Consider the following 18,410-nt stretch of genomic DNA (forward strand, 5'->3'; position numbering starts at 1 on the left):
CAAAGGTGGAGGCTAAAAACAGTTTTCCTCTTCTTAGTTGTGAAAGCCAAAAGAAGTCTAGTACAAAGAAATAAAAGAACCCTATATGTGGGTCTCAAACGAAACTCAGCTAACTAAGGTGGAATACTAACTGAGCCATGAACTAGAGTAGATAAGGATAGCTATCATCCAGCTATTTTTCATGGGTGGTGTACCAACCACATCTACAGCTAACAAGTGGGTGACATAAATGCACAATGGTCACCTTGGCATATCATGAGTGGAGCTCAATATCTCAACAGTTGGCTTGTGAGAATAGAACGTGGAAATGTCTCCTCCACTAAACAAACCACCTCAACTGACATAACTCGAGCATTCTCAAGCGTGGTGGGATCTATTTCCTTTGAGCTCACATACCTAGAAGATGAAAAAGTACACCATATTAGCAATATGAACACCTTGCATGGAGCATTGATACGCATCATATTTTGTATCATGTAAAGTACCTCACAAGCTCGCCCATCTTGTAAATACAATCTTTCACGTCCTTCGATGCACTACGTGAAATGCTAGTAGGTAGTATGAACTGAACCCATGAGGAGGTGGTTGATTAGTTGCTTATAATTATTCACTCACAAATTTGAAAGGAAAAAGATATTATGCACATACTTGGAACATCTTATGCCAATCATGAGATTTCAAGCCATATAATTGCTCTACACCTCTTTTCTTGCTCTTTGTAAAGGCTCCCTTCAAACATCTCATGCATCTAGTGGGAGTACGAATTGTAGTAATAGCACGCTTCACCATCACTATCTCTAGCTTTGATAACCTTCACAGTGCACGAGGTAAAAAAACACGCCCATTTGGTCTCTCTTGTGGCCAAGCTTCATAAATCCTCCCTGTGGTACGTAGATCCTCCCTTATGCCTACAAAATCTCGTGTCCCATTCAAATGCTTCCAAATGGTAGATGCCACATTCTTCAAGATATGCATGGGATCAAGCAGGTGATTGATCTTGAGGTGGGACCAATATGGTAAATGATAAAAGATGGAGTATCTAAAAAAAATAAAGTGTTAGTAGGCAATCTTTATTTTCAGCCAATATAGCACACAATAGTTACAAACCCTTACCGGCTCATGCCAAGTGGTGGAGGAGTCGTGGAACCGTCCCAAATTCTCATCCAATCTCCTACGGTGAGTCATTGTGGGAGGACTTCATTCCAAGGGGCAACATATCTAGCATGATCAGGTGGGAGAAATCAATGGTCATTCTCATGGATGACCTTATTCAATGAATCTGCCTATGAGGCAACTAGCGAAGGACCACAAACAAGACATGCATGGTAACCCGATGTAGTGAGACCTGAACAATAGATGCAATTAAGAGTTGAAGGTGGGTTTAAGGTGCCACATCCTTTGCTTATTCATAATTAGAAGTGTAATGCTTACCTGAACACTCGCCATAGCCTGGGAAGTCATGCATCGTCCACATCAAGACTGCTTTGTAGTTGAAGTCTCGTGACAAGGGAGGCCTACTCACATCATACACCTCTATACCTCTCCAAAGTATCTCTAGCTCATCAATCAAAGGCTCCAAATAAACATTAGGATTTTTGACTTTATGTTTCCCTGGAATTAGAAGGGACAGCATAACATGTCCTTTCTCAATAGCCATAGAGGGTGGAAGATTATAATTCACCAATATCACTGGCCATACACTATAAGAGGTGCTTTTGAGACCAAATGGGCTCACACCATCCATACCCAATCCAAGTCTCAAGCTCCTAGGTTCTTCCTTGAAGCTTGGCCATGTGTCTTCAATATGCTTCCATGCAGGAGAGTCTGTGGGAGTTCTGCACTTGCCATCAGTTGATCGATGGGAGGAATGTCATGACATGAGCTCTGCAATGGATTTGCACTTGAACATATGTTGGATGTGAGGGATTATGGAAAAATGTCACAGAACCTTACGAGGCATGTCTAAATTTTTGAGATCTACTCTATATCTTGCCTCTCCACAAGTAGGGCACTCTCTTGCATCCTTATGTAGTCCACGAAACATTAAAATGCAATCGTTGACACATGCATGGATGCGCTTGTAATCTAATCCTCCAAGAGAGGTCACATGTTGCCTTGCCATATCTCTTGAGGTCGGTAATTTATTCTCCCTTGGAAGCATTTTACACAATAGCCTGCACGTGAAGACAATAAATGAGGAAAAGCATTCGAGTAATTGACCCACTAGCATAATTCACCATGTTTGCAAAATAGACTTTAAAGCTTACTTGAGTAATGCATTCAAACTTGCATTGCTCCATCCATAGATGGTTTGCAAGTTTAGTAACTCAAGGGAGGCACGTAGAATAGAGAATGTGCACCCCTCAAACAGTGGAGTCGATGCTGTAGTAAAAAGATCATCCTGCTCCATGCTATCATCCCTCCCTTGATGGATATATAAATCCCGCACCATATCATCAAACACCTCCTCCTCCACGGCTTCATGAGGTAATGGTGGAGGGCTACTATCACCATCACTCCATGCATCTGTAATAGTCCCTCCTGAAGATCCCAACTCATATCATCGACGCTTCGCCTCCTCACTGCGAGCATAGGCTGCGAGCATAGGGCAACATGTGCGGGTGTGGCACTGCATCCTGTATCAAATTAAAATGGGATCATAACTCAAACATATGAACACCCATAGGTATCTCAATCAACCTTAACTCTTTAACACTTACCATGTTTATGGTCGCATCCCATTCTCCATACTTTGAGATGTGATTGAGTGTAATCCTGCGTGCACGATACATGTTTCCTCGACATCGATCACACATACATTTGATTTTTTGCTCCAACCACATTTCGCAATGGTGGATACGGAGGGATTCATCCTCACTCGAGCTACTTGTTGAAGATGAAGACATCCTACAAACAAACAACCCAAAAAATTTTGCTTTTCTTCAAATATTTAATTTTAGACTCTGTGGCGCGTCTAAAACCGCATCTATCTGTTCTGTGGTGCGCATCTACAAGTGCGTCTAAAATCACGTCTGTCTGTTCTATGGCGTGCGTCTACAAGCACGTCTAAAACCGTGTCTACTCTGTGTATTTAGACACGTGTATAGATGCACTATTAGACGTGCCTATAAACACGATTTTTAAATCTGCTTTAAGTGTGCTCGCTTTGCTTTTCTTCACATTACTTATACTTCGCACGGCTTGCTTGCTTTGCTATTACCAGATCCACAATTTCGACGCTTAAGAGAAACGCACCCACACTTACTTCCAAGCTTACACTTAAGAGGAAGGCACCCACACTTACTTCCAAGCTTAAAGGAGAAGAGGGTGAACAAGGAAGAGAAGCAACTTTGAAAAAGGAAAAGAAGCTTCCATACCTCTATCCAAGGTGAGTCTTTTTACAGTTGATCTTTTTTGGAAGTTTGCTCTCTTTGGATTTGTCCTTTCTCGTATCCAAGAAACGCATGATTTTGGTATCAGTGTTACGTTTTTGTGTCAGGCATATGTCCTTTTCTACTTTTTAGAAAAGTCCGTCTATCGGAGAACATCTATAGGCACATCTCAGAGCGCGTCTAAAACCGCATCTACAGGCGCGTCTAGCCTGTTTGCAGACACAGACAGCCGCGTCTATAGATGCATTGTTATACGTGAAAATAGACGCGCTTCTCAGACGCATCTATAGACGCACTCTGATAGTAATCTTTTCTTTACTTCCTCTTTCTTCTCAGCTCATCATCACCCCGCCATCCACAAAATCTCTTGGATTAAAAATGGCACTAGTGCTAATATCATTTGTGCTTTGAACATAACTAGATTAGCAGCAGTGCCATTCTAAACATCCCTTTAGCTAATTCAACCTTCTGGCTCCATCGACCAACTCTCATGGATTAAGAATGGCACAGGTGCCATACTATATTAGAATGGCACTTGTGCCAATCTCTTTTGTGATAGTCATCACAAAGAGAAATATCCATGTTAACTAGATTGGCAGTAGTGCCATTCCAAACATCCCTTTACCTACTTCAATGTTCAAGCTACGAGGGACCATCCAGAAACTATCATGGATTAAGAATGGCACAAGTGCCAATCTCTTTTGTGACAGTCATCACAAATTGAAATATCCATTCATGAAGGGGCAAATTGATGTGTGTGTGTGTGTGTGCCTATGGAATTGGAGTCCTATGCAAGAAGTGTGTGAGTGTAGGTGTGCTAGAAGGTTCCATTTAGGTGTGTGAGGTTGGTGTGATGAGTGAGCGATCATAAGAGGTGATTGATTGAGATACTCAGGGAGATGATTGTGGATCTAAGATCTACCTACATGGAGGCAATTGCCTATATTAGATGAGCACCTGGAGCACTTGCAAAAATGTTTCCAATGCTACAGGGAAGTCTCCTTCAGTTTGAATCCAATGAAATCAGCCTTTGCAGTTCGTAGTGGTCGAATCTTGGGGCATGTAATCTCTACGAAGGCATTGCAGTGGATCCAGATAAAGTGGCAGTAATTATGCAACCCCCAATACCAACAACGCCTAAGGAATGCTTGTGGTTCTTGGGCCAAATTTGATGGCATGGCAGGCATCTGCAGCTCCAAGCTCACATGGCAATTCCCCTGAATGCATTGGCACATGTGGAATCGAAGGCATTTGTGTGGACCATAGAGTGCAACCAAGCATACCGGCAGTTGAAGATTGAGCTTTCCAAAGCACCGGTGCTGTTGTCTTCAGATTGGGAGAAGATTTTGCATGTGTTTGTGGATGCCTTGGATCGATGAGCCATTGGAGCATCTTGATGCAGGAAGATGCAAATAAGTGGTATCTGCCAGTCTACTATGCGAGCCGATGACTTTCAACGGCCGAAAAGAATTATTCCGTCATGGAGCGGGAAGGATTGGGCATGATCTATTCTATTAAGAAATTTTGGCATTATCTATTGGGCTGACCATTTGTCTTTCATGTCGATCATTCCACACTATTATATTTGGTAAAGCAGCAAAGTCTTATGGGCTGATTGGCATGATGGGTGTTGCTCTTGCAGGAATACGATTTTGATGTCATTCATCGTCCGGGCTTGCAGCATGCGATTGCAGATTATCTTTCTCAACTAGAGTCTGGGGAGCTGCCAAGGGGAGTAGAGGACAAATTTCTTGATGCAGAGCTAGTAGCAATTTTTCAAGTGGATCCAATCACAGTAGAGGCCAAAGTCATCCTGGAAGGCCCATGGTTGTGGTATGATGAGATGCTCTCATTCCTATCTACTGGCATCATGCCCAAACACATGAATCGGGATTAGAGGAAATGTTTGGCATTGCAGAGTCATTCCTTTGAAGTAGTCCTAGGACAGTTGTATCGATGACATCTGACGGAAGTGCTGTTGCAGTGTGTTCCACCTCATGAGCAACAAGCAATATTAATGGAAGCCCATTGTGGGGTTTTGGGTGGCCATTTTGCAGGTGAAGTCAGCGCAAAGAAAGTTTTACAAGCAGGATTATGGTGGCTGACCGTACAGAAGGATGCTCGATGGTTTGCAAAATGTTGCGACCTTTGCCAGCAGTTGGGACAGCCCACGGATCAAGACCACATGCCCCTTAATCCCATTTTGCCTTTGTAACCATTTTAGAAATGAGGCCTGGATTTTATGGGTCCATTCAAGCCTGCAGCTGCCCGCACCCGAAATTGCTACACTTTGGTAGCCACTGACTATTGCATCAAATGGGTGGAAGCTGTGAAGATAGTGGGAGAGAGGGAAGGAGTCTCACTTGCGGCTTTCTCATGTACACAATGGGGGAATACACACAAAGGTGGAGGCTGAAAACAATTTTTCTCTTCTTAGTTGTGAAAGCCACAAGATCTCTAGTACAAAGAAATAGAAGAACCCTATATGTGGGTCTCAAACCAAACTCAGCTAACTAGGGTGGCATACTAACTGAGCCACAAACTAGAGTACATAAGGATAGCTGTCATCTAGCTATTAATCATGGGCGGTGTACCAACCGCATCTGCAGCTAACAAGTCGTCGGTGACATAAATGCACACTCCCCCTTGAGCTCAATCCCAATTCCTGCACACCAAGCAGATCTCTGAACTTGCGCAGCTTCTCTGTGCCCAATGCCTTCGTGAATATGTCAGCTACCTGATCCTCTGTGCTGACATAAACTAGATCAATAAGACCTAGTAAAACCTTCTCCCGCACATAGTGATATTGCACCTCAATGTGCTTTGTTCTAGCATGATAGACTGGGTTATTTGCCAAGTGTATACTGCTCACATTGTCACAATAAATGACAACTGGCCCATCTGTAGACTGATGCATATCATAGAGTAGCTTATGCAACCAAGCTACCTCACATGCAGCCATTGCTGCACCCCTGTACTCAACATCTATGCTCAACAAGGCAACTGAAGGCTATTTCTTGCTGCTCCAAGTGACTGCAGCACTCCCAAAAGAGAACATATATCCATTGGTAGATCGTCTATCAGAAATACTACCAGCCCAATCAGCATGAGTGTATCCATGCAACTATATCTGAACCCCAGCCTCATAAAGTAGTCCATATTGCAATGTGGACTTCACACACATGAGTATGCATCTAGCCGCATACAAATGCAGTTTCCTTGGAGCCTGCATAAACTGACTTACCAATCCAACAGCATAGCTCAAATCTAGCCTAGTAATAGTCATATAAATCAAACTTTCTACTATGCATCTGTACAAAATAGGGTCTTCCAGAAGCTCACCTGCATCTGCGCTCAGCTTCACATTCTGTTCCGAAGGAACTGAAATAGGCTTACAGCCTGTCATCCCATATTTCGATAACATGTCCAATCCATACTGCCTCTACAAGAGCCGTATCCCACTTGGTGATCTAATCACCTCAATGCCCAAGAAATAATGTAGCTCTCCCAAATCCTTCATCTCAAACTTCTACTTCAATAGCATTTTCACATGAAGGTTATCTTCATTGCTATCACCTGTGATGATCAAATCATCAACATAAATGACAAGCAACATAATACCTTTCTCTGTTTTTCTCACATAAAGTGAGAAATCTGCCTTGGAAATCTGAAAGCCAATAGTGACAAGATACTGTCCTATCTTGTCAGACCATACTCTAGGTGCTTGCTTCAAGCCATACAAGGCTTTCTTCAACCTGCAAACAAACTCAGGATGAACAACATGAACATAACCCAGTGGCTGCTCCATAAAGACCTCTTCTTGCAAATCACCATGCAAGAAGGCATTCTTTACATCCATTTGATGTAAAGACCATCCCTTTGATGCAGCCATAGCAATGACTGCTCTTACGGTTGCCATCCTTGTAACCCGACTGAATGTTTCTTCATAATCAATGCCATATGTCTGTGCATACCCCTTGACAACTAATCTTGCCTTGTATGTGCTCACATAACCATCTGCATTGTGCTTCACCTTATAAATTACCCACTTGCAGCCAATTGCATTCTTGTCTTTAGGCAAAGGCACCAATTCCCATGTAGCATTTGCTTCCAAGGCATCCATTTCATTATCCATGGCTTTCTCCCATTTTTCTTTTCCCATGGCTTGCTCAAAAGAAGTGGGTTCTGGTTCTTGTATCACTTGACCATATAGGCATAGTGAATGGCTGTAAATCCATCATATTTCAGCCTATCCACAAGATACCTAGCTCTGGTAGACCTGTGCAAAGTAGGCTCACTTCCAGGTGCTATCAAAACATCCCTGGTCTTCCTTACTCTAGGTGTAACAATAGAAGGAATACCCAACTCATCATCAATGCTCTGTTCTGAGCCACTGGATTCACCATCCACATAAGAGTGACCTGCATTCACATCAAACATGGGCTGATCTACCTTCTCTTTTCCTTTTTGTGATACCTACATACCATTATCTGCATTGCTTTGAGGAGATTCTCCTGATCTCAATCTACCTGTCCATGGCAAAGTATGTGAACCACTACTAGAGGACACTGCAGGTCCACTAATATTTTGTGATTGCTACTGTGAATTCTATGCAGCATTACCATTTTGTGCATCTACATCATCAATCACATTTACTGGTTTATACCAACTGCTCATCTCATCAAAAACAACATCTCTGGTCACTGTAAACTTACGAGTAGAAGGGTTATAGCATATATACCCTTTTTGCTAGAGAGATTAACCAATACAGATGCACTTCTCAGCTTTTGGATCCAACTTGGACCTCAACTCATCTGGCACATGAACATAGGCAATGCAACCAAAAATTTTCAAATGAGAAATATCTGGTTTCCTACGAGTATACATCTCCTCTAGCGTCATGCCATGTATTGCTGCAGTGGGAGTCCTGTTCATTATGTAAACTGCTGTAGCAATTGCTTCAGCCCAATAATAATCTGGTAGGTCTTTTTCATTTAGCATGGCCCGAGATACCTCTTCAATATGCCTATTTTTCCTTTCAGCAAGTCCATTTTGTTGTGGGGTATGACTGCATGAATATTGCTGCTTTATGCCATGCTCCTGCAGGAACCTTGCAAACTCATTTGAGAGGTACTCTCCCCCTCCATTTGACCTTAGGCATTTTATTTGCAGACCTGTTTCTTTTTCAACCATAGCTTTAAAAGATTTGAAATGCCCAAACACTTCACTTTTCTTTTTCATAAAATGCACACAAACTTTTTTTGCTGTAGTCATCAATAAAAGTGACAAAATAATGATAGCCTCCAATAGATGCAGCTTTAGTAGTCCACACATTAGAGTGGATTAATTCCAATGGCTTCTTACTCTCTTGAACATTTCTAGGAAATGGCTTCTTGAACACCGGTCCCATGTGCAAACATTGCTGCACTCAATTCAGGCATGTCCGCATCCAACGTAAACATCCTGCCCTTCTTCTCTCCTTTTGCTATCAAGCGACCATTATTTTTCATATGCTCAACAAAGCATCCATGAGTATTAAATCTGACGTGCAAGCCCTGCTCAACCATTTGACCAACAGAAACTAGGTTCTTGGTGATATTCAGGACATGAAATACATCAGACAGGTATTTCTTTTTCCCATCTTGCATAGACAAGGAATTTTACCAATCTGCACAATAGGATGTGTAGTATCATCACCAGTCTCCACAAATCCTAGTCTTTCCATTTTCCTTGCATCCTGCATCCATTCTGCATGACCTGTCATGTGGTTTGATGCACTGAGTCAACATACCACACATCATTGCTTTCTTCTGCACTTGCCACAGAATTGGTCATGTGCTGCACCATAAATAAATGCTCATATCTATCATCACCCTGTCTACTAGAGGATGCATAATTGCCTTGCTGCAATTTCCCATTCATAATGTCATTTTGCTTTTTGTAGCAGTCTTTAGCCATATGACCCATTTTACCACAATAGTAGCATTCAACATTGATGTTTGCATTTTGGCCTCTCTGCCATCCACCACGACCTCTTTGGCTCCCCTTGCCTCTAGAGTTACCACGTCCTCCTCCATAGGACTAGTTTTCTTGAGTTTGCTACATATTCTAATTTCTACCATGGCCTCTAGATCGGCCTCCTCTACCTCGGCCTCTAGCTCTTCTAGCATTTTAGTAGAAGATAGTTTCTTTTGAAGTTCCTCCTGAAGAAGATGCACCACCATTTCTATGCTCTTCAGAAATTAGAAGAGCAAACAACTCCTCAAAATCAAGACATTTTTCATGGACGGCAATGAATGTTCGGAACTGTGCATAATCCTTTCCTAGACCATTCAAGGTCATAGAAACTAGATCATCATCTTCCACTGGTGACCCAATGGAAGTAAGTGCATCTGCAATTTTCTTCACCTTCATGTGGTAGTCATTGACGCTCATATTTTCTCTCTGCACATTGTGCAACTCCTGCTTGAGCTGCATTTTCCTGGCTTGTGTATTTGTGCTGTACATTTTTTCCAAAGTATCCCATGCCTCCTTTGGCATACTTGCATCCTGAATATGCACAATCATTGAATCCAAGATATTGATAGACAGCCAGTACATAACTTTTTTGGCTCTCTCATGCCATCCTTTAAATGCCTGCATTTCGTGTTGATTGGGAACATTAGGAAGAACTGGCTCTTCTTCATTTCTTGTAATGAATTCCCAATAGCCTTTTCCCATAAGGAAATTCGTCATTTTGAACTTCCATGCCTGCAAATTGTTCTTGTCAAGCTTTTCAATGACAATCTGTGAAAGAGAATCAGACGCCATTACAAAACATTGCAAAGTATTCTGTCACTGCAAAAGACACAGCTTCTGCCTCACAAGGGTAAATTTGCAAAACTGATGAAAGTGGTATTTAACCACACAGTCACTTTCTAGTGACGATTTTGCATCAACAGGCAATAAGGATGATTCTATAACTCCCAATATCTCTGCGCATAGGCATACGATGCAATTTCTATGGCAACTTTTCACTGTCTTGTGGAGTAGTGGTCGCACAGCAAAAACAAGGCCTTTTTCTCAGTGCTTGCAGAGAACTTTCGCCTCAAAAAAGGGCCTCAAAATGGCCTCGTATCAGAAAAATCAAGTCACCATGGGCTCTGCCCTCTCCCACAGCATATATTGCCCTCTCGCCACACCATGAAGGGCATCTCAATCTGAGACAATGCACTCTTGCACTTTCTGACTATGCTACCTACAGAGATTTGCTCCCAAACTCGAAAAAGGAAAGAAACACTAGTCCTCTTACCAGGACACCGCAAAATTGGTTTGCTTTCTTGAGCTCCTTACCATGAACCAGGCTCTGATACCATGTGAAGATAGTGGGAGAGAGGGAAGGAGTCTCACTTGCAGCTTTCTCACATAACAATGGGGGAATACACACAAAGATGGAGGCTGAAAACAGTTTTTCTCTTCTTAGTTGTGATAGCCAAAAGAACTCTAGTACAAAGAAATAGAAGAACCCTATATTTGGGTCTTAAACCAAACTCAGCTAACTAGGGTGGCATACTAACTAAGCCACGAACTAGAGTACATAAGGATAGCTGTCATCCAGCTATTATTCATGGGCGTTGTACCAACTGCATCTGCAGCTAACAAGTCGGTGACATAAATGCACAATGGTCACCCTGGCATATTACGAGTGGAGCTCGATATCTCAATAGAAGCTTGGGCCTTGCGGGAAAACACTGCAAAATCGGTCACAAAGTGTTTATACCGTGATGTTTTCACTCGGTTTGTGTGTCCAATTGAGATTGTCAGTGACATGGGAACTCATTTTGTCAACAAAGTCATCAAGCGGATGAATGCTTTTTATATGGTGATTCACAAGAAGTCTTCCCCCTATTATCCGCAAGCGAATGGGCTGGCTGAGTCTACCAATCATACATTCAAGAGGATCATGTCACTACTGGTGAATGAGCACCGCACAGATTGGGATGAAAAGTTGCTGGCAGCACTATGGGCATACCGCACTTCATTCAAGGTGGCGACAGGGTTGACTCCTTTTAAATTTACATTTGGGCTGGAAGCAATCACGCCAATCGAGCATATTGTTCCGAGTCAGAGGATTGCCATGGAGGACAGGCTTCTTCCACAGGACTCTATGGTATTCCAGTTGGATGTTTTGAACCAATTAGATGATTTGTGGCTAGAGAGCTATTATATCACATTGGAGGTTCAAGCTAGATGCAAGCGGAGGGTGGATTTGGCATCCAAGAAGAAATCTTTTGAGCGTGGGCAAGTGGTTCTTTTGTTCAAACTCGTCTTGGGAAAATGCCAGGGAAATTGAAATTTCGATGGCCGGATCCATTCTGGGTTTTTCATGATTGCGGATCAACATCATTTTATCTTGCAGATTTGCAAGGGCACATTCTTCCACATCTAGTTAATGGGTTTTAGCTTCATCCATACCATCATGACGGTAGTCTTCAACGCCCGTTTCCCATCTCTAATGAGGCACAGATTTCCTGGGTTGAGTTGGAGGTGGTCGATCCATCTCAAGAGGACACGTGGCATGATGATAGCAGTCTTCTATGAGGTCCTAGCCTAGCCGCCATGCAACTCACTATCATCAGGGTGGGATATTGGTAGTCTGAATTCCAACTCTTGCTCCATTGTTTGCATGTCTCAGTTGCTTGTCGTCATCGCTCTTGCAGTTCTCTTGAGTGCATTAGTCTTCCAGCTCTCATCAGCACTCATGGTTATCTTGTTGATTCTCCTTCGCTTGGCCATGGGGATGGCCCATGCTCAATTTCTCCCTCTTCTTCCATTGGTGCACATAGATTCTCAGTCAATTGATGCTTGTCTTCAGTGACTACGGATTTGTATTTTTAGTAGTATCGATTGGCAAAGGGTGGTTGTTCATCCGTGTGCATTGGCGCTTTGCCAGCAGTTGGCGGTAGGAACTGTGGTGGAGTTTTTTGACGAGCATCGAGAGCTAACTATGCAATTGATTCGTCAATGTCTTTTTTTGGCTCTAGATGGAGCAATGATCATGCAACCAATGTGCACACCGGTGGTGATGGAGGCAGAATTTGGAGCTCCTACTAAGGGTGAATACAAGCTAAGTGGATGTTCGGATGCTCGAATTAGGGATTTGTATCACTGGATTCTTAAGTCACTATTCTTATCGACCAAGAAGTATACCATCACTCTTGGGACTTGAGGGATGATAGACATGGCTGAGGATAGGGTGGTTCCATGAACGTGAATCCTTAAGGAGCGGATTCATGCAGAGGCTTTATGAGTGGCAACTCATGCACTTCAATGCATGACTATCATCATGCTCACTCTGGATGTAGAGGGATCTTCTGGTGCAGTGGCTATGAAACAATGATAGAAGAAGCCTCGCCTTAGCAAGGGGGTGGTGTCTTCTCTTGCATTTTCAACTCTGATAGATCCTGATGCTGTGAGAGGTGTTTCCACTAGTGGGGTGGTGAAGATGTAGATTGTGGTGTCTACGTCGATGGCATTACCAGTCATGGCAGAATGGGTGACAGTGACTCCAATGTCTACCACAAAAGAGATCTTAGGTGATATTCCAGTGGTGGGAGGTTCTCTGACACAGTGGTGGATGGTGCAGCTTCAGCAGAGTGCTGCAACAACAACTACAAAAACTACTACAACATCAACGGTAGTGTCTGATGTGGTGAGAGTGTCGATGATAGAAGTGTTAACAGTGACCTCAGAGTCTACAAGTGTATCACCAATATCTTCTGTCGGGTTCAATTTTTGGTTGCAACCTGCGCATGTCCAGCTATAGTTTTGTTCGAATGTGCTCTCGTAGATAGCTTCACAGATTGGTACGGGGGGAGACTTTGCTAGGGTGACCAGTCTAGAGGCGAACGGGGATGTGCACAATTTTCGAGCAGAAACCTACGAGCAAAAAAGTCCGAGTGATAATTTTTAACACGAACCATGCTTGTATATTTCTTAAAGGAATATACAATTCTTTCTTAATTGCTCATTTATGGAACCATATACTTACTTATTTTTCACAATAATCCTCATTTTAAAGAACATCATCTATATATGAACAACTAGTGAACACTTTAGAAATTCCTATAAATACCTCCCTACCATACTCTCTTTTGAGGATTTTGGTAATTCAATCAATTTAAAAGAGTTTCCATAATCTTTAGCAGTCCCATATTTGAAGGTCTCATGTAATAATGTATACCATACTCCATGGATGAGTAGGAAAAGGATATTGGAAACCTCGTACTTGAAGCCATTATAATCAATCATAAATTAATCTCTAATACATTATCAAATATGGAAGGCAAGGTAGGGATTTTAAAAATATTCCCAGTTCTCTAAACCTAAGTACTTTTAAGGAAATGTGGTCTCTACTGAACTCCTTCCTACCATAATATGAATTAGGGAGAAGTTGTAACTCTCATATATATATTGAAATTTTATTTTTTTCTCTTTTAAAACTATAAAAAGTATAATTTTAAGCCTACTATTTCATAGATCATGAAATTTTGAACATTTTTCCTTTTTACAGCTCCTCAATCTGAGCTAAGGAGCAAAAGTTATGACCCCTTTCGCATAGGCTCTCCAAGGGTATTTCACCGGCGGTGGGACAAGCTCTTCAAAACATATTCCTCTAGCAAAATGCACTTAGATGGTCTATTAAAAAGGTACTATTTATTTTTTTAAGGTTATCCTTAGGAACTGTAAAAAGGATATTTGCTCAAAATTTCATGATCCAAGCAATGGTGAAAGCAAAAGAAAGGATTTTTGAAAGTCATAAAATAAGTCACCACTTGGACATTATATATGTATATTATATAAAGGTATATTTATATTTATATCTATTTATCAATGTTTCATATTTACTTACATATTCCTTGAAATAATTTGGAATTTTTTGCTTCCCAAAAATGACTTGAACCTATATATTTTGACCCCTCCCACCTTTTGTCCGCTCATCGCTCGAGGGTTTTTGCTCAAAAAATGGAAACCCCCAGGCGGACATCACATAGTTACACATGGAAAATGAGTCTCTGTGAGGTCAACAAGAGCGGGTGTGGCAATTGAAGGACCGGATGTCAATCCTTGAAGCCAGAGTTCAAGTGGCAGAGGCACATCCAGAGGCCACACAACAGCTGCATGCAGAGTATGTGTCGAGCATTAAGCAGTCCTGAGTTGCTATGTCAATGTACGACCGATGCGCTGGTGGGGTATTTGCGGGCTTTTCTGGGAAATGTGAGTGTTAACATGGAGCAGATGGGCTCGCTCCTAGAAGCTTTGCAGGGTGATGTGAGAGTGAAGTGGGATATGCAGGTGGCCAGATGGAGTGCAGCTGTTGTTCCACAGACCTACTGGGAGCTAGTTCCGCACAAAAGACAAACCAGGCCGGATGGAGATGCGGGTCCTGGTGTGGATTCTAGTCAACAACAGGGTCCATAGGTGCTGGCTAGTTGTGGACCGAAAGGCTCTAGCACTTCTTTTGGTAGTGGTGGTACGGATAAGGGGAAAGGAGTGGTTGCGAAGGCAGTACAGATTGAAGAGGATTGGCAAGCCAAATATGATGAGTTGGTAGAAGGCATTGTGGAAGCCGTTCTCCACAATAGCAAAAGAATTGATGCACTAAAGCGGCAAAGGCATTCACTTTGTCTATGGTTGGAATTGTGCACCCATTCTTTTAGTCTATCCTTACCTCCTCGTCCTCCTTGGTGGAAAGTATTGAGATATCGAGCTCCACTCGTGATATGCCAAGGTGACCGTTGTCCATTTATGTCACCGACTTGTTAGCCGTAGATGCGGTTGGTACACCGCCCATGAATAATAGCTGGATGCTCGGGGGGGTCACTATGTATAAACCCTCTATATCACGTGCGTTCAAGGCCTATATTTAAAGTCCCTTATCTGTAAAAAATTTCATTAATAAAATGTGCCCCTTTTCTATACAAATCTGTAAATTTTTTCCAAAACTATTTTAAATAGTCCCTTATGTATATTTATTTCTGTAAATTTTAGAAATAAAAAAAATCCTTCTGTTGAACTCACGTGATAGGGTTACATATGATGAGTGACCCCCCCGAGGCTGGATGACAGCTATCCTTACGTACTCTAGTTCGTGGCTCAGTTAGTATGCCACCTTAGTTAGCTGAGTTTGGTTTGAGACCCACATATAGGGATCTTTTGGCTTTCACAACTAAGAAGAGGAAAATTGTTTTCAGCCTTTTCCTTTGTGTGTATTCCCCCATTGTGTATGTGAGAAAGCCGAAAGTGAGACTCCTTCCTTCTCTCCCACTATCTTCACATGGTATCAGAGCCTGGTTCGTGGTAAGGAGCTGAAGAAAGCAAACCAATTTTGCGGTGTCTTGGTAAGAGGACTAGTGTTGCTTTCCTTTTTTGAGTTTGGGAGCAAATCTCTACAGGTAGCACAGCCGAAAAGTGCAATAGTGCATTGTCTCAGATTGAGACACCCTTCATGGTGTGGCAAGAGGGCAATATATGCTGCGAGAGGGGGCAAAGCCTTCGGTGACTTTATTTTTCTGATTCGAGGCCATTTCAGGGCCTGTTTTGGAGGTGGAAGTTCTCTGCAAGCACTGAGAAAAAGGCCTTGTTTTTGCTGTGCAACCATTGCTCTGTAGGTCAATGAAAAGTTGCCGCAGAAATTGCATTGTATGCCTATGCGCAGTGATATCGGAAGTTACAGAATCATCCTTATTTCCTGTTCATGCGAAATCGTCACTAGGAAGTGACTGTGTGGTCAAATACCACTTTCGTCAGTTTTGCAGATTTGCCCGTGTGAGGCAGAAGTTGTGTTTTTTGCAGTGACAGAATATTCTGCAGTGTTCTCTAATGGCGTCCGATTCTCTTTCACAGATTGTCATTGAAAAGCTTGACAAGAACAACTTCCAAGCATGGAAGTTTAGAATGACGAATTTCCTTATGGGAAAAGGCTATTGGGAGTTCATTATAGGAAATGAAGAAGAACCAGTTCTTCCTAATGTTCCCAATCAACAGGAAATGCAGGCATTTAAAGGATGGCATGAGAGAGCCAGAAAAGTTATGTACTGGCTGTCTATCAGTATTTCGGATTCTATGATTCTGCATATTCAGGATGCAAGTACACCAAAGGAGGCATGGGATACTTTAGCAAAAATGTACAGCACAAATACACAAGCCAGGAAAATGCAGCTCAAGTAGGAGTTGCACAATGTGTAGAGAGAAAATATGAGCATCAATGACTACCACATGAAGGTGAAGAAAATTGCAGATGCACTTGCTTCCATTGGGTCGCCAGTGGAAGATGATGATTTAGTTTCTATGACCTTGAATGGCCTAGGAAAGGATTATGCACAATTCTGGACATCCATTGCCATCCGTGAAAAATTCCCTGATTTTGAGAAGTCGTTTTCTCTTCTATTTTCTGAAGAGCAGAGAAATGGTGGTGCATCTTCTTTAGGAGAAACTTCAAAAGAAACTGTCTTCTACTCAAATGCTAGAAGAGGTAGAGGCAGAGGCAGAGGTAGAGGAGGCCGATCTGGAGGCCATGGTAGAAATCAGAATATGCAACGAACTCAAGAAAACCAGTCCTTTAGAGGAGGGCGTGGCAACTTTAGAGGCAGGGGGAGCCAAAGAGATCGTGGTGGATGGCAGAGAGGCCAAAATGCAAACAGCAATGTTGAATGCTAGTATTGTGGTAAAATGGGTCATATGGCTAAAGACTGCTACAAAAAGTAGAATGACATTATGAATGGAAAATTGCAGCAAGGCAATTATGCATCCTCTAGTAGACAGGGTGATGAAAGAAATGAGCATTTGTTTATGGTGCAACACATGACCAATTCTGTGACAAGTGCAGAAGAAAGTAATGATGTGTGGTATGTTGACTCAGGTGCGTCAAACCACATGACAGGTCATGCAGAATGGATGCAGGATGCAAGAAAAATGGAAAGACCAGGATTTGTGTAGACTGGTGATGATACTGCACATCCTATTATGCAGATTGGTAAAATTCCTTTGTCTATGCAGGATAGGAAAAAGAAATACCTGTGTGATGTATTTCATGTCCCAAATATCACCAAGAACCTGGTCTCTATTGGTCAAATAATAGGGCAGGGCTTGCAGGTCAGATTTAATCCTCATGGATGCTTTGTTGAGGATATGAAAAATAACGGTCGCTTGATAGCAAAAGGAAAGAAGAAGGGCAGGATGTTTACGTTGGATGCGGACATGCCTAAATTGAGTGTAGCAATGTTTGCGCATGGGACCGGTGTAGTTAAAGATATTGATATCTGGCATAAACGCATTGGTCATGTTAATGTACAACGACTTAAATCAATGCAAGCCCAAAATATTGTTGCAGGATTGCCTAAATGCAAGGTTGCAGAAATGTATAAGGTATGTGAAGCCTGTCAATTTGGAAAATAGGCAAGGAAACCATTTCCTAGACATGTTCAAGAGAGTAAGAAGCCATTGGAATTAATCCACTCTGATGTGTGGACTACTAAAGCCGCATCTATTGGAGGCTGTCATTACTTTGTCACTTTTATTGATGACTATAGTAGAAAAGTTTGGGTGCATTTTATGAAAAATAAAAGTGAAGTGTTTGGGCATTTCAAAGCTTTTAAAGCTATGGTTGAAAAAGAAACATGCCTGCAAATAAAATGCCTAAGGTCAGATGGAGGGGGAGAGTACCTCTCAAATGTCAAATGAGTTTGCAAGGTTCCTGCAGGAGCATGGCATAAAGCAGCAATATTCATGCAGTCATACCCCACAGCAAAATGGACTTGCAGAAAGGAAAAACAGGCATATTGGAGAGGTATCTCGGCTCATGCTAAATGAAAAAGACCTACCAGATTATTATTGGGCTGAAGCAGTTGCTATAGCAGTTTACATAATGAACAGGACTCCCACTGCAGTAAAACATGGCATGACGCTAGAGGAGATGTATACTGGTAGGAAACTAGATATTTCTCATTTGAAAATTTTTGGTTGCATCGCCTATGTTCA

The 18,410-nt window shown here is 42.2% G+C and overlaps 1 protein-coding gene across 1 annotated transcript; it reads left to right on the top strand.

Annotated features, from left to right (window-relative positions):
* Window positions 1-11,334: 11,334 nt before the first annotated feature.
* On the top strand, window positions 11,335-11,724 carry LOC147902744 (uncharacterized). Its single transcript, XM_087373937.1, has one exon. The coding sequence runs from the start codon at window positions 11,335-11,337 to the stop codon at window positions 11,722-11,724; it is 390 nt and encodes a 129-aa protein (XP_087230063.1).
* Window positions 11,725-18,410: the final 6,686 nt, after the last annotated feature.

The sequence above is a fragment of the Dipteris shenzhenensis genome, chromosome 4 (genome assembly GCF_047967505.1).
Source record: "Dipteris shenzhenensis isolate YYH24624 ecotype China chromosome 4, Dip_SZ_1.0, whole genome shotgun sequence".
Taxonomy (NCBI): Eukaryota; Viridiplantae; Streptophyta; class Polypodiopsida; order Gleicheniales; family Dipteridaceae; genus Dipteris; species Dipteris shenzhenensis.